This window comes from Tupaia chinensis, unplaced genomic scaffold, assembly GCF_000334495.1.
Source record: "Tupaia chinensis unplaced genomic scaffold, TupChi_1.0 Scaffold000368_1, whole genome shotgun sequence".
NCBI lineage: Eukaryota > Metazoa > Chordata > Mammalia > Scandentia > Tupaiidae > Tupaia > Tupaia belangeri.
The window spans coordinates 1334556-1358919 of record NW_006159865.1 but is presented as its reverse complement, the minus strand read 5'-3'; the positions used below and the strand labels follow the sequence as shown (position 1 = coordinate 1358919).

Below are 24364 nucleotides of genomic sequence, written 5' to 3'. Positions count from 1 at the left end.
GAATGGGGCAAGATCCCAATTTCAGGTGTGAAATGAGGTTTCATGTTGCTCTGAGCTTGCCAGTAATAAATATATGGCCTGCACTAATCAGGATGGTTCAAGGCTTGAGGTCTGAATCTTAGATTAACGATTAATGATGCAAGCTGAATAGAGTTTGCAGGAAAGATGGGGCATGACTTGGCCCAGATAGAGAATAGTCACAGAGAAGAACAAGGATAGCATCCCTGTTCAGAAGCTAGCACATCCCCTTTTTGAGGAGTGTATTATATTATACAACTGAAAACCAGGGAATTAACAGATAGTACTACAGCAAAACTGGATACTTGACCACAAAGCGTGATGCATCTATTCTTGCAGCGTGTTCAGTAATACCACTGCCCACCATTGCCCAGTGGGCTGTCTGACAAACAAAACCAAGAGCTATGCAGACAGTCATTTCCCAGACTCCTTGACTTGTTTTGATTATGTTACTTCCCTGCTGAAATCTTTGGCTTAAGCGATGGTTTATCTAAGTACTCCTAAGCAAATTGAGGTGATGGAATAGTGAGGCAGGAACAATTTGGTCAGCAGTCTCTGCCAATAGTCAGATACAAATTCTTCCCAAGACTAAGCCAAGTTCATAAAAGTCTGCTTTCAGCCTGCCAAAAATCCAGCTCCTCATTATCTTTAGATACATCGTTTCCCCATCATCATCCTTGGAAAGGAGACTGGCTCACTTCCACTCTCAAATCAAGGCATCTCACAGGCTCCTCCACTCTTGGCTCTAGAGTTGGGCATCGTGTCTCCCTGGCTACAGTGACTAAGCTCAAGCCAGTCACCAGATCCTATTATCCCTTCTTCTCCCAGTTCAAGTGCTGGCTCTATTAAATTGGTCTACTCAGACTTGATTCTAGAACCCAGTCAAACTGATACAGAAACCTTGATGGGCTGGGGGAACTGGAAGGTTGTGACTTTAATGTTCCTAAGGACTACTGTGGGAAAAGGACCACTTAGGAGGAAGGTCAAGATGGAAGAGGACCAAGTCTAGAAATTAATGAACGAGAAAGAGGCGCAACCACAGAAACACAGTTAGAGAAAGAGAGAGAGAGAGAGAGGAGAGAGAAGAGAGAGAGTCTTGCTGATAACTTTAGAATCCTTGAATTTAGTAATGTCCAATATTGTCCTATCAAAGATATTTTAATTATATATATGAGCCAACAAATTCCCTTTTTCTTCTTGAACCAGATATCAGCAATCCTTTCTCACTGTCCCATTCTCCCACTGGAACAGACATCAGGGTTAGACATTCTCAACAAAGGAGGGAGTGCTGGCTGAGTCATTTGCAAAATGAGAAAAATGAGACTTAAGGTCATTCCTTTATTCTTTGGGAAATTATAGGTTAATAAAACTAATTATTCCTATTAATTTGATGTTTCCTTGATCTGTGCATTGAACTCCTTTCTCACTGTCCCATTCTCCCACTGGAACAGACATCAGGGTTAGACATTCTCAACAAAGGAGGGAGTGCTGGCTGAGTCATTTGCAAAATGAGAAAAATGAGACTTAAGGTCATTCCTTTATTCTTTGGGAAATTATAGGTTAATAAAACTAATTATTCCTATTAATTTGATGTTTCCTTGATCTGTGCATTGAACTAATTATTTTTCATGTTAATCACTACCATTAATCCTTATAATAATACATTAAGAAAAGTATTATACATTTTTTTTTTTAAAAGGATGAAAGACAACTGTAGATAGCAGAGACAGTGTGGGAGGAGGATGGAAAATTGTGGAGGGTGAGAGGTAGGAAATCAAGAGAGGAAAAAAGACAATATATAAGAAACAAGAAATGGAAAATTATTTGTTGATAACATGTAGGGTAATATCCTTGAGTAAGCCAATATACAATGTATTCTTGATGAAAAATCTCATTTTGTATACTTTAATGATGTACAGTGAATGAATGTAAATAAATTTTTTAAAAAAGAAAAGTGTTATTGTCTTAGAAAACTGAGTTTCAGAGTGGTTAAGTCATTCACTGGGTCACACAGCTATGGTATTTCTTTCATGTTGTCTCTGAAAGGAAAAGCTTCAAGTGCATTGCCTTTTTTCTGGCATTGCATTGAGTTTTAGAGCCAAAATGACAGGTTCTTGAGCCGTATAATTAGCAATATCACTTGAGCTTGAACTATATACTAAAAAGTTATAGGAGCAGGGTTATCAAAGTGCTTTATGGAAAGTCAAGACCTTTTTTCAAATAAGGTGAGATGTAGAAAGTGCTTTGAACAATGCCAACCAAGTAGTCATAACTCAACACATCCTTCCCACACACCATGCAAAGTAGAACCTGATTTAGAGGTAAGAGTTTTAGAAGTTATCCTCACTAACATATCACTCCCTGTAAGTCTAGCACTTCTTTAAATTGATTGGATTAACCTGTAGGTGAATAAGAGAACTTCCGATTCCAACGTTATTTGTCAACCTTCTGTTTCTGTGTGCATGCATATTCATCCATATAGTTCAATAAAGCTTAATAAGGAGAAACGCTAAAGATGAGACAATAATTTCTTTTCAAGCTAGCAATGCACTTCTAATGTTTCTGATGGGAAAAAACATTTTATAAATATTTCTAAGACTTTGTTATGGAGTTTACAGAAGAAAGTGGAGAAACAAATAACATCTCCATGATACTGCATATCCCTAAAAGTATGAAATGTATATTACAAATCCTAGAAATGTAGTAAAAAAGAAGACAAGCTTTAATACTAAATAATACAAATGGCTTCGCCTCTTGAAGTCATTGTGTTATTAGACAGAGACACTCTTCCTATTAAACATGACTTTGAACAAAGATAGTATATAAAGAAACATACTCCAGGCCCAGCCTCAGTGGTGCGTTCAGACCGCAGAGCTGGAGGCACATGCTGACTGCTGTTCAAGTCCCTGGCCCAGCTGACCAGTAAACATGCCAGGAGTGCTTGCACATGGCAGGACCCAGAGGGGCAGAGGACTGGGGAAAGGGCATAGCAGCATGACCAAGCTCTATGGAGTGTGCTTTTTCTTCCTCTCTCTCACACACACGCACATAATCATGAATTTAAAAAAAAAAGAAGAAAAAAGAAAACAAATAGAAACCCAGTCCAAATTCTAGAATAAGAAAATAAGAGTTCAAAGAGTTGAGTAGCTATTGGAAATGTGAACCAAATAATGCTTCGTACTACCTCGGTTCACCAACGAAAATAGTGACCAGTAAGAAAATAGGAAAACAAATGGGAAGATTCTGTTTACCTGCCTGGAAGAGTGGTGTGTGTGCATGGCGGGTTAGAGGGGCTGTAGATGGGCAGAGGGGGCAAACATAGGAGTAAGAGCTGCAAAGATTTTCCAAAAGGTGCAAGTCTGCGGCTGATTCAAATTAGGAGGAAACGTCACAGCAGGTGGGAGAGTCCTTCCCCTCCATATGGCACCCTAGACACAAGCCGATCAGTAACCACCAATTCCTAACTACCACTCTCCACCTTCCTGCGCCATGACTGTGAAATACTCTTTCTAAACTGGAGGTCTTCTTGCCAAAACACCACTAGCAATTACTGATAAGGCCCCACTAGGCAGGTGATGAGATAAACAAATATAGGCTTTGTTGACATGAAAAGTATTTCCAATGAAAATAGTTCCTGATGCATAACCGACCACAGATGATAAGCTCCTGAATAGAATTACCAGCTATTCATAACGTACTTCATTCTGAAAGTTCCATGTTTTGTCATGAGAATTCATTTCCTGGGAAGCCATACAATAAGACCATTTTAAAAGCCCACAGTGAGGTTGATAAAACGTAATTCAAAAGCATTTTAAAAATTAGTAGGTGCCAAGATGCTCATTGAAGTTATTGGAAAGAAACAAACGCTCTTAGAGGAAAACTGATGAAGGACTTTTGAGAAAAGCATGTCATCTCTCATATAGGCCAAATGAGAGTCAGTCGACTTTCTGTCTATTCCAGATGCCAGAGATTTCCCCAAGGCTGCAAACACTCACTGTGAGAGGCGAATGGAGACCAGAAAGACCATGTCTTCCCTGTTTTAGTGTCTTCCCACTTCCGGTCACATCCTTTCCTTTGTTTGCAATTCTGTAGTATGACAATAGAAACACAGAGAGAAGCAGTTTGCTCCCCAAGGATAGGAAGAAACACCCCCAAGCCATTTTAAGAGCCTGGAAGTGTTGTGGGATTGTGAATTGATGCTTCACGCCACTGATTTCTGTCATTTCACTGCCAGCTACATGTAACCACTGACTCGGGATGAGCAGAGGAGGCAGGGGGTGTGGTCCCAAATACCAGGTCATTACGCCTATTTTCATCCCTGCTTAATACACATGGTATACCAGGACACCACAGTGACAGCAATCACTTCTGCATGTACGATTAAGAGATTGCCCGTTCACACTTCTTGTCACTAACAGTTTAACAGGGATTTGGCTACTCACGTTCTGCAGGTGTCTTTTGTGGAGTTACCCAGAAGCATGTCCTAGGATGCGGTTGTTAGGAAGTGTTGCTGGGAAAACTGACAGGCAAGTGGGTATGTGGGACAGGGACAGGAGGGAAACCAGGCTAGGTTACCTTACCAGGGAGAGTCCTACAGAACACGACTTCGACTCAGTGATGTGGGAGAACAGAGATGGTGACAACCTCACGTCAGAGCTTTCCCAATCAGGAGTGAGGATGCCAGAGGATTAGTCCCCATTAACATCTGTGTCACTGGCTAAGGGCTGTGCTAGAGGCAGAAATTTCCAGGTGTGGGGCCAGTGAGTGAAGTGGTTGTTAAGGGCGCCAGACTCCCACATGGCCAATAGTGGTTTTTTGTTTTTTGTTTTTTTTTTTTTTGTGAGAGGTTTTTGCTATAGGGCACGTGTGCTCGCCAGACAGAGAGAGACAGAGAGATAGAAAGCAGGAAATCACCCCCCATGGGGATGGCCACACCACAATCCCTTCTCCTCCATTCTCCTCTCAGGATCTTGGGCACGCACGCACACGTGCCTGGCGTGAATTTAAGCCACCGGGTCCGGGACGCGAACTGCGGTCGACTACGTGGGAGTCCAGCGACATAGCCATTACGCTAACTGCTGGTCCCATGGCCAATAGTGGTTTGAGTCCCGGACCTGGTGGCTTACTTTCCCACTTTCTCACACTCTCTCTCTCACTCCATCCCTCTCTGGTCAAATTTAAATAATTAAATAATTCTTTTTTTTTTTTTTAAAGAAATTTCCACGTGTTACTATTGCCAATAGTTAAAGCCAGTTCCAGAAAACCTAAGGACAGTGTGCATGAAAGAGACACAGATGCAGGTTCTTAGAAGATTGTGTGCATGAGGCAGCCAGGGCATGGCAACAGGCAAAGGGTCCCTGCTCTGGGTGGGGTCCTGGGCAGTCTGTGATGGGCAGTCATCCTACTGGGTGCTTAACCTCTACTGTAGTGTTGAATTCCTGTCTCAAGATTAGGCCTAATAACCTTCTAAAGTGGAATTGACTATTATCTTTGTGATACAGCTGAGAAAATGAACCCTTAGACAAAGTCTTTGGTCTGAGGTCATGCAAGTAGAAAATCACAAAGCTGGCATCCAAACCCAAGTCTTCACAAGCCATGGACCCAACCCTTAATCGTGTTTACATATTATATCATGTGTAAATACAGCTAGGAAATTGGGAGCATTACATGACTTTTTTTTGGATCCTCGAACATTCACAAGGTGTGTACCTTTATGCTCAAAAAAATTATAACTCTTTTCCTGGGTTACATAAACAACTTTGTTGCATGTACCAAAGGTGGGTACAGAGTGTCGATGGTACCACTGCGTGTATGACTCAAAAGATAAACCCAGTGAATGCATAAAATAAATTCATGACATTTTAGTCTTAATCGTGTGAAGGCAAATTAAATCTGCGTTATAGCAACAGCATGATATAAAAAATAAAACGAATATAAAATTACACGCTCAATCTTGAGAAGAGAAACAGAACCTTTAAATTTTCCTTTATTCATTGCTTCTGAGGTATTTTTTTAAGATTGTAGTCTGTGGTTGTTTATCAAGCTATTTTCTATAATTCACTTATTTAATTCCTGTTCTCTGCCATATCAACATAATTACTGAGAACAATCAATTTGTTCTCATGTGATAAAGGACTAAAATAAGAATAGCAGATACCACCACACTGAGTTTGAAAAATGTGAGGGATACTTACTGTGATGCTATTTGAAAGCTCCTCTGGTTTTTAGAAGAAGAATTTCCATTCCTGCTTCTTCTGCCAGTGACCAAGGTTAGTCTATCCAGTTCCTGCATTCGATTTGATTTCCAAACAGCCCGCTGAAGACACCTAATGGAATCCTGGGTTGGCACTGGAAACATGCTAATTCAGGTCCTGAAGTCTGAGGTCATTTTCATGAGATTACCTCACTTCTTTCCCCAGAGCCCTCCAACAGGGCTGTGGTAATTTGATGTGGTGGTATTTGGTACCTACGGCCCAGTTTCTCAGAACTACTTATACCTGGGCCCTGTGGTGTTGCAATCTGTGGCAGACACACCTTGAGTGCCCTTGATGACCCATGCCCTTATGTGATCCTCTGTCCTTGAGTGCAGGTGCAGTTATGACTGCTTTTAACGAGTGTGACAGAGGGGATGCTATGCCAGTCTCCTGATTTGGTTATAAGATAGTGTCTTAGCGAGCTGGAGAGATAGAGAGAGATCCGCCTGACTGTCTTGAAGCAACAAGCTGTCTTGATGTGAACTACAGAGAGGGCCGCGTGGTCAGGGACTACAAGCAATGTACAGTTTGCTCTGCCAACAATTGCAGAGATTTAGAAGATGATCCCAAGGGTCTCATGAGACTCTGGCCTTACCAGTACTTGGAGTCTACCCTCTGAGACCTTGAGCAGATGGGAGGTTCAAATTTCCAACCCACAGAAATTGTGAGTCAATAAATGTGTGTTTCAAACTGCTACGTTTATAGCAATTTTATGTAGCAATGTATACCCAGTACATGTTCCCCATGAATGCTGGTCTGGCCCATGTGATCTGCTGTGGCCAATGGGAATGGGAAATCTTGGCACAAGCAGAAGCTTGACAGAGTAGTCTTGCATTTTTGTATTCTCTTTTCCATTCTTTTTACTGCCACAGGAACACCTCTGGGCTAAGTTGCTGGGGAGATGTGAGAGACACCTAGAGGAAACTGATCTGGCCCCTCTCTGCCCATCATAGACCAGTCTGTCCTCAGCTAACCTGTCGGCTGACACAGATGCGTGAGGGAGCTGAGTGAAGATCAGAGCTGGGCCCAGATCAGCAGAACACCCAGCTGACACATAGACTCATAAGAAAAAAGAAAAGGGCTCTCATTTTATTTATTTTTTATTTACTTATTTAGAGACTTTTGCTGTAGAGTGCATGTGCTTGCCAGAGAGACAGAGACACAATGCATAAAATCATCCCCCCCAGGGGAGATGGCCATGCCACAATCCCTTCACCTCCATTCTCCTCTCAGAATTTGAGCATGCGCACACATGTATGTGCCCAGTGTGAGTTTTAAGCTGCCAGGCCCAGGACTCGAACCATAGTTGACTACGTGGGAGTCTAGCAATGTAACACTATGCCATCTGCTGGTCCCAGGGGTTGTCATTTTAAACCATTAAGTTTTGGGCTGAACCCATAACACAGTGGCTAAGGGAACCAGATCTGACATGATCCCTTTAGGTTCAAACAGTCCCTGGCCCAGTGGCTTAAAAAAACATGATAGGTGGGTATGTGTGTGTGTGTCCAAAATCCTGGTAGGAAGTAGAAATGGAGGAGAAAGGATTGTGGCATGACCTCTATGGGGGAAGGGATAGGGTGAGGGTAATGCTTTCTCTGTCTCTCTTTCTGCAAGCATTTAAGCACATCCACTCTCTGAAAATAAATAAATAGCCAGCAAATGGAGTAATGGTTATGTTGCTGGACTCCCATGTAACCGACCACAGTTCAAGTCCTGGACCTGGTGGCTTAAAACTCATGCCAGGTGTGTGTGTGTGTGCATGGACATGGAGGAGAAGGGATTGAGACATGGCCATCCCCCTGGGAGGTGATTTCTTGCTTTCTGTCTCTCTCTCTGGTGAGCACACACACCCTATAGCAAAAATATCTCTCTTAAAAAATAAAATAAAATAAATAAATAATAAAAATAATGTAGAAATAAACCTCTAAGTTTTTAGATGCTATGTTATCTAACATTTGTAGCTTAGATAAGTGCTAGAGAGACTCTTCAATTAAAGCTGAAGAACATGTTTGTGTTTATAAATATATGATTGCCTATTCAGATTTTTTTTTTAGTCCAAAGATTAAAAAGCACAAAAGGAGAAATTGGGGAAGCTAGTGAAAGAGAAAAAGACAAAAATTATTTTCCAATAAAATTGAAAATACATTTCTTTATTTAGCATTTTACAGAGCATATGTTAAACAATAGAAAAAATAAAAACAGCTTACATCTCTCTCTTTTATAGAACTCTTTTAAAAAGGCATTTCTTTTTTTTCTCTTCAGGGTCTCCCACTTCACAGTCATTGCAGTCTAGGTGCGCTCACGTAGGAAGTGTTTCAGAGGTTTTAGAAGTACAGAAATCGTGCCGAGAAGAGTACTCCTCCCTGCATTCCATATCACATGCCATTACAGAACAAGAGAACTTTTCCTCTAATAACACACAGCTCCATGCACGGAACTTTGTAATCGTTCCTTGGGTAGGAATGGGAGTTGGGGGATAATGCAGAACAGGAGAGAGATGTGGGTGGCAGGTGCTGGAACAAAACAAGAAACTATCTTAGAGACTTGGAAGAAAAAGACACATTGAAAAGCTGTATTTTTGCATTCTGCAGACACAGGGGCCTTTGTCTCGGACCCAGTGCTATTCAGAAAATAGAAGCTCTGGGCAGTGTGAGATTAGGGACTCTGCGTCCTTTCGGAGGACAACTCTGTTCTCACAAACTCCCCACTGGAAATAGAATTCAGGAAGCATTGCAATTCAGTTTTGATCCACTAAATGTCAGTAGGCAAAAGGCACTCAAAGATTTTCTTCTGAGTAATATGTGCGTTCCAGTTTGAAGAGTAAAACGATGGAATCTTTCTACATCCTGATTCTCAACTGGCTTATTTGTAAACAATGAAAACACCTTGAAAGTTTCTTTTCTCATCTCACTAAATCCCAGTGTATTAACAAGCTGCCTACGTTTATCCATTCAAGTTCCACGTGTATTCGTTGTAAAATCTGTATTTTCAGATGAACTGGAGCTGAAGCCAACAGGGGAAAGATGCAGCAGAATCACATTCACTTACGGTAGATAAAACTGCTTCTTTGCAGGGTCGAAAGTCCTTGGAATGCCTAAGAGGGACCCTGTCCTAAGGATTTGGTCAAGAGGTTACTGGAGAGACTTGGGGCGCCTTTGGGGCTGTGTTGGGTGATCGGCTGGCTGGTGATGGTGCCAGAGAACAGGCTGACAGTAACTGCATGCCGGGGAAGGATGTGGTTGGCTGCTTCCAGGAGACCAGACCCAGGAGCAGGAATCACCTGAGTCTCTGAATCTTGCCCGCCGGATCCCTCCCTGCACTGAATGACGAGCTGGGTAGGGCAGGCACTAGGAAATCATTTGCCTTCCTCACGTCCTCTGACTTCTCAAAGTGCAGGTTTTATTAGGGAACTGGGTGGTTCCATCTCCTTGAAAGATCTCCCTGTCATGTTTAACAAGGCGGATTTCCTTTCTGAGTACTTAGATTTCTTCACCTCCTTCTAAGTAACATTGGGTTCACACAAATACTTCACATGTTCCTCTGTCACATGAGGTATCCCCTGAACCAGCTCCAATGCCTCCAAACTTAACTGATGGATCTGAGGTGAACACAGAGATCTTAGAGGACAGGCTTAGCTGAAATGTAATAACCACTCGTAAACCTTATGGCCTTTTTTAGAATCCAGACTCAAATGGCACTTGATAAGTAGAGCCAAGGCATGTATTAATAATATAATTTTACAAGTGACCTTCGCAGTCTGACTATTAGAGGCTAAGGCCTTAAAGCATTTATTCTTCTTGGTTTCTGTTTCCTGGCACCACCTTCTCTCTATTTATTTTATGGGACCAGTGTCTTCACATGTTTGCAAAAACTTCAGCTAATTTTTCACTTGTGAGCTTGTCATATCAGTCCCAAGGATCCATCTGGACTTGTTGAGAATCTGTCAACATGACAGACCGTTGGCTGTATTTTTCCTTAAAGACAAAACTTGGTTCAGTGGAAACAAAGGTAAGCTACCAAATGACAGCACTTAAACCGTCATGCCCCTTCTATTATCTCTAAATACAGTATCTGGCTGTAGGGGAAAGCTTCACAATGCAGAAGGAGAAGGAGAAGGCAGCTTCTCACATTCAGAGACACAACATTCCATGTTCAATTAAGAATAGGGCCCATTCACTTTTAAAAATAAAAGCAATAAACTGTCAAAATTATAGTATAGTCAATTGGTGCATATAGGTAGAAAAAACTGCTACCTCACGTACAAAGAATGCAGCTGTGATTTTTAGGGTGTGTAATCTTCATTATAAAACACGACTACTGCCCATGATCTCAGAGGACATGTAAATTGGTAATATCCATCAGGCGTCCCATCGGAATCATAAAATGTTCCCTGTCCTACTTGTAAATCTCAAAACAATAGCACAGCAGGACCATCATCAACCGTTAGCAGTCATATTTACAATGTGCATTTTAACTCCAATGACACACAGAAGGATTCCTTTATCACAAAGCAGTTTCCCTGAGACATTCGTGTCTTCCTGTCAGGACGAAAAACAGCATTCCAGGATAAGCACACTGTTAGGGGCACATTTCAATTGAAAAAAGTAGTTCATCCCAAACTTTCAATTCTGCCAAAGAACAATGAATACATCTGAAAGATATCACATAGATATATATAAACCATACATTTAACTGCATTTAGTTGAACACAAAGAATCTAGATTTGGACAGAATTTCACCCAAGATGTCAAGGTCAATACATGGAAGCACTGAGCTTGCCTGGCGCAGGGGCCCTTCATGGTTGCATCAGTAGGGTGCTTAGAAGCTGCTTCATCCCAGATTCCTTCGCATTTTCTCTCCAGTTGATTTCAACGCCACAAATGCCATCATTTAAAAAGTAAAGGACGAACAATAAAAGTCACTTAAAAAAGAAGTTCTTACTGCCTTCTGACAGAAGCCGAAGTAGTTTCTGAAGGAACCCAGCCTATTTACTGAGCATGGTTCCTTGCCATTCCAAAAAGAGAGAAAGAACACTTAAATGCATTCTGCGATTCAGCAAATCAAAAAAAGAGGAATATGGTGGGTTCTACTAATACTGATAAAATTGTTAACCATTATTATTGCCATTATAACCCCCATATCTTAAATATGCGTGAGGATGGATTGATCGTATTACTGGAATTGCACATAATCCATCAGTCCTATGTATATGTTTTTAAACATCAAAATTCATAGTATTTAACGAGTCAGAGATGGGACCTATAGGAAGACCTTAACTTCTAATCAGGTATATCACTTAAGTGAATTTTTAAAGTGTTTCTTCATTATGTTCTGCTTTAGAATGCGTAAACAGATTTTACACACTAACACACTGATGTCCATATTGACCATCAAGCTGCATTTCTCTAGGTTTCTGAAATTCATGCACAATCAATGAATCTAAGTGTTCATGTTACTATTCCCCGAAGGTCTCCATTTAAAAATTACACATCCGGAAAAATACAAAATTAACAACCAGAAACAACTACCCCTGCTGTGTTGCCTTTCCTGAGAATGAGACATTTTGCTTTGAAAAAGCAAATTAAGGTTTCAAGTACATATATTCAGATAAGCCTGGTGTATCAAAACATCATTAACTGAAGCATTGATGTATGAAGAGTGAGCTGAATAGACGGATGCATATATCCTACATAAATATTCAGTCATCGGGAAGTAGATGAATGCAATGAATTGACGGGTATTTCATCACACAACGGGTCAGTTCGAGGTATGCATGAGAAAGAGAAAAGGCATAAATGCAATCAAGAAAAGGTTATGAGGTCTATTAGGCTCAAGCAACAACAGCTGTGCATTAGAAGACGGTTCAGAGAATCCAAACAAGATGATCATTCTTATTTCGTTATGAGGGAAGGTGCTCTTTGTTCAAAAGTTAGAAAGTGAGGGCTCCTGGAAAGTTAACTGCATCGTTGAGATGTAACTCCCTGTACAAAATGCTGTTCTCTCCAGTGTCTATCTCTTAGAGACCTGGTCATGCACCGGAAAGATTTTGATTCAATGATTCAGTTTCAGGGAACATTCAGAAACAGCACCTTACTCATTTTAGCAAAACAATGCATCTATCAGCATTGATGGGCCTTGAAGTTACCGTTGAAAGGGTATTTATTTCCTACTTTTGTTAGCTCTTATTGGCTTCTAGCATTCCTAAGACCTTAAAAGAATTAAATAAAAAATGTTGCTCCCTTTCTGGTCAATAAGGTCACTGTATACAGTTTTTAAAAAATCTTTAAATATATGAATCATTTGTCTTTTCTTACCAAGAGGTGCCTTCTGAATACTATGCTTTTCTAAATTCTGTTTACTACCTATGACTCTGATAAAGAGCTCAGCTGTGCACCCCACGGCTTGGTTTATTTCTAGGTATGGGCTTCTGCCACAATTGTGACCTGTGCTCCTCTAGACCTGTGCTTCCTGCACAAGGAAATGGACCCTTTTTATACATGAAAAAAAAAATAGAGAGAGGTACAGTGCAAGTTCAAATTCAGGTAGAATAGAAATAAAATGTCGCGGGGCAAATCAACATATAGCATTTTGATATTGCATGTGAATTTCACTTATGGATGGAATTAGTTGGAAAGCTGAAATTGATATGCATCACTGTATTTACAAGTATTACTTTAAATGGTAGTATATTTGTCATTTTTAGTTTGGCTGAAAGACAGATGCAATAGCAATCTTCAAAATCATTAGCATATGATTAAAGCAAATTTGGATATTATTTAAATATACTAATTTTAAAAATAGTGGGTACCGGAAGGTGGCATGGTGGTTAAGGATGCTGGGACTCCCACATGGCCGACCACGGTTCAAATCCCGGACCTGGTGGCTTGCTTTCTCATTTTCCCTCTCTCTTTCTCTTTCTCTTGCTCTGTTCCACTCTGGTCAAACTAAAATAAATAAATAAAGTTAAGTAAAATAATTATTTTAAGAAAAAGCATAGACTCCCATGAAGTGATTTTTTATACTGTACAGAATGAAGGTTATTAATTGTGTTTCAACCAGTGTAAATATTCAATCGTGCTAAAAATATATCAATGTAAACACAAATAACAGAACTCAGGAAGAAGTAAATAAAAGACATACTTTCAGCTTCCAGATTCTTCATTATATAGAGTAAATGATTCTTTAAGTAGTCAAGAAGTAGTAGTTCTTAAGTAGTTAGCAGTGCAGTCTGATTTGGCAATGAAGAGCTTTCTTGACATTTCACTAGAGTTACAAGAAGCCAGTGGAAGAGGAGGAGTTTAAGATCAATGGGAACCTCTCGGACTTTCATCATAAATTCTCCCTGCATAGGAATGGGACATTTTGGCGCTCTGATTTGCCTTTCTTTGAGCTATCTCAATGAGTAAAGAAAGAATTTATATTTTATTATATAACTTATTACATTTCAAATTCCTAAACAATAAACATTTATAAAGAATGAAAGTAATTTTAATAAGGAGGGACTCAAGAAATATTGCAGCTCTTTCATAGATTCTATGAATTCTCAAAGTGCTCTAAAAACACTATAAGTTTGATTAGCAGCAAAGCATTAGTCTAGTCAAAACCTCCCTCTCTCTCCCATAGATATCTATATACATGTATACACACTGTACATCAATATATTCTTATTCTAACTTAATCTACAAATTTAACAGTTATTCTCAGAGTCTGTGCAAGGTTTCAAATACTGTCTACTCTGTATTACTGTTCAAGACCTCTAGCACCCAAGTGGTAAAGACAAAAACCAATCCTTTCATTAAAAAACATCAAAAACAGTTTGATCATATAGTTTGAATTTCTTTTAAGATTAAAAAAACATTGGGGGAATACAGTGAATCACCCACTATATCATTCTAATTTTATCTAAAGTTATTTTATATATCTATGGAAGGCTAGAGGCCTTTAAACATAGTTCCAGCATTCTGAATATAAAATGTTCCTTTGAAAAACATAACTTTTCTTTTTTCTTTTTTTCTTTTTCTTTTTCTTTTTTTTTTTTAACTTGGAGCAAAGTTCTTTGAGAGTACTTTTCCCCCTAAGGATGATTTTTGCTGTATTTTCTCCCAGGAGCACACTGACAGCCCTGTCATCTTGGCAAAGGAGCCCCCAAGCACTGCAGCTGTCATATACTCCAGAACAAGAACCTCCAGAAGGAGCTCCTGCAGGCCCCATGGCATCATGGTTTTTTTCTCTTCCACACCCAATCCTTGGGCATCTTGTAGCAGTGGCTGAAGTCCAGAACTTGAACCCCACTGGGAAAGCCAAGTTCATTCAAAATGCGTATTCTCATCTTTTGGTTGGGTGATTTTTGGTCCCCCATGGATAGGAGTGATACCTAGAAGATTCAGAAGTGAAAAGAGGTCTCCATAATCACATATATTTTAGTTTGGATTAGTTTCAAGAAGTTGGGATTCTAGCAAATAACTAAATAAGTAACAATGAGTAAAAAGATGATTCTATTTTATTAGGATAGGGACATTTATAGAAAGCTGTCTTTTGTTGAAGTTCAGGGTTAACAAGGTCTTTCTCAAATTATGAATGCAACAGGAACTGATAACCTTTTATAGGAGAAAAATTAACATCCATTGAAAGTACCTTGTATAATTAAATGCCTATAGACATTAAAATAACTATTTGACATGTTCATCAGTCAACTGGGGAAATAAAACGATGCAAGTTGATTCAACGTAGATTTTTAAAAATCATGTATACTGCTATTTCTCAACACATTTTTGTCATTAAAAATAAACTATTAATGCACATCCCTGGATATCTTCATAAAGATGATATACTCATCATTTATTCATTTATAGAACCCAAATAGGTTTACTCTCAGAAACAACAATGATAAAATCAAGACACCTTAGGTTGTATCATTCAGGTAAGGAAGCTGTCTGGTATATAAAATATAATTTATCCTGCAATCCTGCAAATGAACAAGAAGAGGACATACTTTGAGGATAATTCTGAGGCTGGCTGAGCCTATGCAACCTTCTTTCATTTTCTTTAAACTGCTTCTTTCTTGTTCATCTCATTCCTAGCTTCCCTTCCCAGAAGCCCAGAAATGAGAAATCCCTCACTTTAATCAAAGGCCCTTACTACTATTTCTATTTCCGTCACTATTTTATTTTTCTAATACAGTATTTTGTGCCTGAGACACTTCCTCATCAATTTTCCAAGCAGTCTCCCCATGATTTAGACAGTTCCAGGAATCTCCAAAGATAGCTAGTAGGCACAGAATGACTTTATACTGAGACTTTGAAATCTGAAAATAGCATCCCTCTATTCTCTTCCCTAAATATGAACCCTGCGATCTCAGCGGAGATTTAGCATAGCATGGCTTACTGCTTTAGCGACTGGCTGAGTGATACATGTACAAATTTACATTGAAAGTCTCAAGTTAAAAACTTGAATAATGCAGGAAACGTGTATGTAAGTTTATCTGCATTGTTCTTAGTCAAGATCATTTATAATGTTTTGTGGTGATGATGGTGACACTAAGATGATGAAGAAGACAATGAGAACAACAGCAGATCTGGCGAGCCCCTGGTAGAGAAGTGAAAACACTGTCTCCCATTTTCCACCGTATACTCCTAACTACGACAGCTTTTCTCAACTTGAATTCGATGTGAGCAAGAGGAAACCACTGAGGTAAACAAACCAGGTCAACAGATTCCTTTCCTATTGGAGACATCTCAGAGTCTCTAGCAGAATAACAGGTATCAATATTCTGCAGAAATGGAAAATCATATATTCATAGTTTCCCAAATATTCTTGGTTACAAAAATATTTTTCAAGGAACATCTATTAACATCAGATCATACTGGTCATTTCATGGAACCTATTTGGGAATAATTCACTCTACTGACTCCAAGTACTGGTTCCAAGTCCTTCTCTACATCCTGCGGGAGCTAGGTTCTCCATCTGTGGAAAAATGACAGAATCCGCTGATCTGACTTGTATTTGGAGTTACATCTGTTTCCAGCTTGTGGACTGTCAGATGCTTCTAAGTGAAGTCTGATTTATTGTTTGGAAATTAATTCAGAACACATGTAAACAAGAAGTGGCTTAGGCTTCCACAAGGGTTACTTTTACTAGTAAACTGTGAAGAGTCACCAAGATAGATTCTACTTTTGGTATTAGAAGATGAAAAGGGAATATCATGAATGTGTGAATTTTTTTCATTGCAACTTACTTAAATTTGGAGCATTTTGAGGACATTAGATGTCATACCCAATCTACTTTGCCTGAACTTGACTATTAAAATGTCTTATTTTCCTTACTATTATGAATGTAACTGCAAATAGTTTCACCTTTTTTATTAGGCATCTTACTATCTGGTTATCAAAATAAGAGATTTTACAATGTCTTATAGTAAAAGAATGTCTTTAGAACTAGGTATTTTTTGTTCTTTTAGAGGTTTTTGCCATAGGGCGTGGGCACTCTCTAAAACTTGTTGACATGGGAGAAGAGACAGAGACAGTGAGAGGGAAAGTGAGAAATCACTCCCCAGGGAGGACAGCCATGCCGCTATCCCTTCTCCTCTATTCTCCTACTGGGATCTAGAGTACACAAGCACATGCACCAGATGTGATTTTCAAGTCCCCAAATCTGGGACTCGAACTGCAGTCGGTCATGTGAGAGTCCAGCAACATAACCACTATGCTACCTGCTGGCCCTAGAATTAAGTTTTTTTTAAAAAAAAATTGATAGTAGAACTGAAAATGAATCATTATAAATAAAACTTAGATATGTAATCATTTAAAAATAAATAAATAAATAAATAAATAAGAGCTCCTATAAGTTTCCTTAAATTCCTTACATACCTAGATTTTTACTATTATTTAGTTCATTTTCTTCAAATAAATAAATAAATAAATAAATAAAAGAAGATATGCCTTGCTCTTGATCCTAAGTCTCTGAGGAAATAAAGAGAAAAAAGACAACGGTGACCTTTGCCCCACTAAGAGCCAAGGACACTTGAAATAATAAAATGCTGAGAGTCAAGAATAGAGATATTCATACTATTCATGGACAACTGGATATACTCAGCTCCCAAGGAGAAAACGAAAATTCAAAAATCTCTCCAGGGATGGTGGGAGGAGAGTGGTTGTAGAGACGGTAATTTCTATTAACAATGTATCCTTGGAAAATGAGAATTATTCATCTTTTCTCTGCAGTTACAAATCACAACAGAACTAAATTTACAAAGGTAGTATTTTGGAACTATATTATCAAGCCAAAAGAGCAAGTAGTTGAATAATCTTACGTGTGATTCATAAGAAAACGTGTTGACATGCGAGAAGAATTTTTTAAAAAAAGGAGACTGAACTAACCTCAAAAAAGAATCTAATTTCCATATAATGAATGATCGGATCAGGATGTTCCTGAGCCCCCCTTTCTCTTACCATGGCTTTGGGAAAAACGTTTGAATCATTTAAATAATGACTATGAACTAGAAAGGAAGGTAGATTCTCTGGGCCTAAAAGACCACTTTGGGAGGAGATACTCCAGACAATGCTGCTTCCTAAAATAGCCTCAAATCATCTAAATGTGGATGTGGAGGCTTGCAATCAATACAATGATTCAGCCATGAGTGGGATCCCTAGAAAAGTTAAGAGACAACTCAATGTAGTAGACACTGTCAATGTCCACATCCCTCACCCATGCCACTTCAAAGCATGCTGGTAGGGTTCCAAGAACCAGTACCTGTGGTTTCCTTCCTAAGCATTTCTCTGGCCTCCAGAACCTTCTTTCCTGGGGAAAAAACTTAAACAATAACTGAGAGAAATTAGAGGATCAATACCCCGAGTCCTACAGCCTTTAAGTCGGATACAACTCTAAGGTCCATGTTCTACACAGATTTTTCCAACAGGATTAAGCTCCAGTCACCAACAATGCTTGATAATGAAATTTTAGTGAACAACTTCTACCAGTATTTTCTGGAATCATCTCTCAAACGAATTGCACTCAAATCATTGGGCTGACACTGTGACCAACAGTAAGTTGACAGAGTCCAGAAACTAGATTCAATTGATAAGATACTGCTTATTTTGAGAGCACTAATAATGGTTATATTAAAAGATAATATACATCCCTAGTAAACTGGGATTTCTCATTTAGAGTTAGCAAATGACAACATATAATGTAGAGTTTCCTTCCCACAATCTTATCTTAAAATCACCTTAGTTGTGTCTTTGTTTAGTTGTGCAATTCTCCTCTTGCATTCTTTTTTTTGCATAAACTTTTAATAAATATATTTTACCTTAATTTCTACATTCAATCAATATACATCACTTAGCTTATAAAGTGAATTTTCCAACATTAATACATTACACACCAGTCCAGTTGGGAATACTATATACATTATCACCAACAGATAATAATCCATTTCTGTGTCCCATCAATATCTTTCCTCTCTATTTTTTCTCTTAATGTCTTTCCTCGGACTCTTTTTCTCCCACCCTCTTTCTACACTGTGTCTAGTATCTATAACCATTTTCCATGTTTCTATATCCTCTAATCTTTCAGTTTCAGCCATGGAGTATGAACAGTTGGTATATATTAAGTGGAGACATACAATATCTCTCCTTCATAGCTTGGCTTGCTTCACTCAGAAGTAAATCTTCCATACTTGTCCACTTTCTATTAAAACCCAGGGTCTAGTATTCTATGCAAATAGTGAGTAGATTTCAGTGATAGAAATGCGAGTTTTCAGCTCTTCTAGAATAGTGTAAATATACAATTTTAAAAAAAAACTAGAAATGTTTTTGATTTAATTATGTTCATTGTTTGTCATGAGAGTAAATTATTACTAAGCAATCATCCTTTTTATTTCAACAGAGAACACAGCAGCTGTGTCTACACAATGGGGAACACATATTTTACTCATGGCTGTATCTAGTCTAAGCAAAGACATTTCATAAAACTGTATAAAATAAAAGTTGAAAGAAAAAGAAACTTTTGAGATCAAAAATAGAGAAATCAGATCTAACATCCAGTGATTGAAATCCATCTTTCACATTTGAAAGCAAATTCCAGATCTCACCTGTTAGATATAAAATTGTAATAGCCACTTTCCTCTAGGACTTCTTCAATCACAGTCTAAAATGGAGGGGAAAAAATCAGGTTAGTTATTGAATTAAAAGTATCCTAATAAAATTGCTCAGAGGCATAGCACAAACCTTACCTGCATCTGTTCATATGTTAGTCCCTCCTCCAAGTCCAAGCTGGTGGGTAAACCTGCAATAGGTAAATTATGAAATGGGTGATATTTGGTTCACATTTTCTGAGTTAGATTATATTGGTAAGTATGATTTCAATCACAGTAAAAACAGGTTATTTTTTATTTTTTGAGAGAGACTTTTGCTATAGGGTGCATATGCTCACTGGAGAGACAGAGAGCAAGAAACCATTCCCCAGGGGGTATGGCCATGCCACAGTCCCTTCTCCTCCATTCTCCTCCTTGGATCATGTGCCTAGTGTGAGTTTAAGTCACCAGATCCAGGACTCAAACCACAGTCAGCCATTTGGGAGTCCAACAACGTAACCACTACACCATCTGCTGGTCCCAACAGGTCAATTTCTTAATGATAAAGATGAGACAACCAAATGTCAGCTTTGAATATTCAAGCTCTTTGTTCCATTTTCTTTATAATAACTGGCCACTTTAAGTGTGACCCTCAGAAGATAATATACACAAAAGTATGGACATTTCTTATGGTACACATCAGCCGGCTAAGTAAGACATGTGTGCGTGGTTAAGGCTGGTGAGGAATGATTCCAAACGCACAAACTACCTGTTGGTGAGTTTTCTCTAATCCACAAGGCAAAAAAATAAGTGCTAAAAAGAAAACTAATTCATTTTTCTTTTTTTAAAATTTGCTATAGGGCACATTTCCTCTCTGTTCTCTGAAGAGACAGAGAGAGAAGTGAGAAAACACTCCCTAGGGGGAATGGCCATATTGCAATTCCTTCTCCATTCTTTTCTAGGGATTTTGGGCATGCACACACACCTGGTGTGTTTTTTCAAGCTGCTGGGTCCAGGACTCAAACAGTGCAGTCAGTCACATGGAATCTATCTGCCTTAACCACTGTGCCACCTACTAGTCCTGAAAAAATAATTCTGATAGGGAGGTGGAAACACACAGTAAGAGGTAACAAAGATCTGATCCTATCATATGGTTGCCTAGAGAGAAACAAAATACGTCTAATATCAGGAGACTTTTTGACCATCTGAATGAGGTCTCTGAGCACCTTAACAAACCCTCATGTGCACAAAGCAGTGTAGACCAGCTCCCACTCGAATCAATCAGCACTGACTAATGGATGCTCCGAGTTCCTCTGCCACTCTGGATGAAGAAGAAAGAGCTCGTTGAAGGTTGAGGGGAAGGATGCGTTTAGGGGCCAGCAGGTGGCATGGTGGCTAAGGCTCTGGATCTCACATGGCCAACTCAATGGTTCAAGACCCAGCAGCTTGAGAGACACACTAGGTGCTCCTGCCTGTGTACTCAAAGTCCCAGGAGGAGAATGAAGGAGAAGGGACTGAAGCATGGCTATCCCTACTGGGGGCTGAGTTCTCATTTTTCTTCTCTATGTGTCTGTCTGTCTCTCTATGGTGACTGCATGCACCATATAGCAAAATCTAAAATAAAATAAGAGTTTCATTGTGGTCTCCCAAATACTAGCAGGCTCTATTGTCTTTTCTTTGGCCCAGCCTACTGTGACGTGGGCCAAGCTTAGTTAACTTGGGTGTGGCACTCGGTTGCCTTGGAAAGAACGTATCTACTCACTTTTGGGCTTTTAAGAGACTTGTATCAAAATTGTTCATTTTTTCAGAACCGCTATTATAAGAAGTGTGATTGGAGATTAACTTACCTATTCTTGGAAAGGCGTTAAAAGTAAATGACTTTAGACACCATTTCATCTCAATGTTATGGATTTGTCATAGACTGTGTTTAATGAAACTCTGCCTACACGGGGGTTAGCTTTACTCTAGGAGTCAAGACCCACTGGAAATTTGATAATGAATACGTGAAATGATTTATGTAGGCATTGGCAAGAGTGACCCTTTTCCAAGCTGAAGAGATGGAAAGTCTTAAAAGCTTCACTTCAGTGGTAAGGCTTCACTTCTGTCCACGCAAATGACATGACTGTAGTTTACAAGGATTCTAAAATACTTGAGAACTCTGAAACTTCAAAGTAGCTTGAAAGTTTTTTCTTAGAGTTCAGATATGACAAAAAGAACTTGATTATGCCCAGCCCCTAGAACCCTACAATGTAAGTATTACTTTTATCCCCAATGTACAGGCAAGGAAACGGGTTTAGAGAGGTTAAATAATTTGTCCAAGGCCAACTTCTAAATGTTTGGACAGAGATTGAAATCTAGGCCTAGGCATCTATGTTCTCAGAATCTGTGCCTTTAATCCTTACGCTCTACTGCCTCCCTTTGTGAAATGTATACAAAAAAGAAAACGAAATTAAATGTGTCTGATGGAAACTCTTCAGGTTAAGTTTCAAGTTTTCTTCATTGCAAATATTTAAACTTTTTATTTCTGCTTTTTATCTCCCTAGATGCTTTGGGAAATTTGATTTCCCATCCTCCAATAAGCAGGAAGAAATAAAAGGAAATATAATTCACCCACACAGATTCTTCTGTTTGTTGATGGTATTAATAAATGATCTAGAAGGCCGTCACAACTGGATAGGGTAAATCTTGGGGGAATTTCTAGATTCCTATAATATATCCTTTTCAATGATTGCCTTAGATAATCAAAATAAGCCCTGCTTTTTCTTTTAGATTGAAGATAATCTTAGAGAGAATTGTTGACCCAAATAATATATTTCTTTATGAATGACAGATTATCCAACCATTACCTGTGGGGTCATTTGGGGACAAGCTGTTTTCACCCGATGAATGACATAATGAATGGTAATCTGCTGTGAAAAAGTTGGGCTCAATTGGTTCTGGAGATCCCTGAGATAACTGAAACAGAAAAGGCAAAATCATTTCTTATTTTCCACTCAGAAGCAAACGACAGGAGACCTCTGTGTGGGATTTTACATTTCTCTATGTTTCTGCACAGAAAATTTAATGCTCTGTGGTTTCAATTTCTTGTAAATAGATAAAGAAACATATTCTTCCTTCCAAAAGAACTTATAAATTGGAAGCAGACAAATTACAAGGAAATCAAGTTAGGCAATTCCCTGGTCACACACAAAAAATATACACTTTATACCTTTTTGAGAACAATCTAAAAATGGACAGAAAAATAATGGCACGGGGTTTGGGACATTAAGATGTTATTTTTATCAGGCATAGGAGGAATAAACTCCAGTTATTTGAGAGAATGTTTAGTCTAAATCACAATCTGTTTTTATGTATCTGCTTTGAACAATGCTTTCTTATTTGGTCAAGACAAGTTTCTTCATACATTTTTCTAAATTACTATTAATTAATTTTATCCCTGAACATTAATTCCCAACACTCTGAAAGAAAGAGCAATTTGCTAAATGACAGAATTTATTAAATTTCCAATGGCCTAATGCCTTACTATAAAGTAAAATATTTAAATGGAATTTTAGGCTATAAATGTTTTCAACATCCTCTCACCCTTAATCCCAACAAGCACTTGGCTGGCTAAGCTCTAGTGCCTGAGTTAATATACTTTAAACATGTCAGTTCGTATTAATAAGCCAGAAACAAATGGCACAATTCAGACTACACAATAGCAGTTACCTTGGACTCAAACATTCTGTTGATGAGTTAAACTACATCATTATTCAATTGTTTGGGAAAACTGTGACAATATACAATTAAACAACCTATGCCTACTGTATGACCCAGTAATTTCACTCTTAGGATTTCCATGAGAGAAATGAGTACATACGTCTATCAGAAAACAAGTGCAAGAGTGTTCATACACCATTTGTAATAATGAAAGACCGGAAGAAGCCCAGGTCCATAGAGAGAAGAATGAATAGACACATCATATATTCTCGTAGCAGTGGAATTCTGCAAAGCGATAAAGAACAAGCTATGAAAACTTCCAGCAAGGTGAATGAATGGTAAACAAAAGAAGCCAGAAACGAAAGAGTATGTGGTGTCACTTCACTGATGTACATTTACATAGTCAGGCAAGATGGATCAATGGGGGTAACAATCATGATTATAATTACTTTGTGAGAGAGGGTGGGTTTGACCAGGAAAAGGCATAAGAGAGCCCTCTGTAGGATTAGAAATATTCTATATATTGATATGGGAGATGGTCACATGACTGAATAAATAATAGTCTATGGAGTTATGTATGTATTGGTATTTTGCTGTGTGCACCTGTATTGATTCCTTTAAAAAGTTTATATTAGCAATTGATAATTATTCCATCAGTGTGTTTTGGACACTATATCTACAAATCACTTCTGTTTTCCAGTCTCCATGATGCCCAACACCTACGACACACTGGGAAGAAAATATGTTACATCCTTTTTTATCCTTTTTTTTAAAAAAAAAGAATTATTTATTTACTTCACAGGAATTTTTCCAGAGAAACACAGAGAGAGGGAGAGTTAGAAAGCGAGCCACCGGGTCCAGGACTTGAACCACAGTAGCCCATGTGGGAATTCTAGCACCTTAACCAACCATGCCACCCACTGGCCCCATCCTTTTTTATTCTTGAAAAAGTATCATCTTGATTGTAGCAACAACTAATAAAATCAATAACCTGTCTGGAATATGTCAGGATTGTAAGATTGTAAACTAGTGTAATGCAAGAGAATTTGATAGTCACATGCTCTATAACTTTCTCATCCGTGCTACTGGGTGCCATAGAGGTAACCATGAGCATTCTCTGTTTCTCAGACCGCAGCTAGTAGGTTGCTCCAACTTAATTTCTTAATACATCTGGTAATGATGAAAATGATTTCCTGGTATTACCTTTCAAATGACTTCAGATGGGATCCTTTTCATAAAGTTTAGCGTAGGAACAATTTGGCCGCCTGAAATGCTCATCCTAATTATGCAAAGCTTATTCAATGTAGCAAGTCTACACCTTGAA

General features: G+C 38.7%; 1 protein-coding gene across 5 annotated transcripts in view; it reads right to left on the bottom strand.

Annotated features, from left to right (window-relative positions):
* Positions 1-13752: 13752 nt before the first annotated feature.
* Positions 13753-24364, bottom strand: part of NEK10 (NIMA related kinase 10) — a 225545-nt gene continuing 214933 nt past the window's right edge. For 2 of the 5 annotated variants that reach the window (XM_006153310.3, XM_006153312.3), the window contains 4 exons: positions 22188-22296; positions 19501-19553; positions 19360-19415; positions 13754-14646 (listed from right to left, as the gene is read on the bottom strand). In XM_006153310.3, coding sequence (XP_006153372.1) covers positions 14598-14646; positions 19360-19415; positions 19501-19553; positions 22188-22296 — 267 coding nt within the window. In that variant the 3' untranslated portion in view covers positions 13754-14597. Of the gene's footprint in view, positions 14647-19359; positions 19416-19500; positions 19554-22187; positions 22297-24364 lie in introns of all 5 variants that reach the window. The other 3 variants (XM_006153311.3, XM_006153313.3, XM_014589674.2) reach the window with 2 other exon arrangements.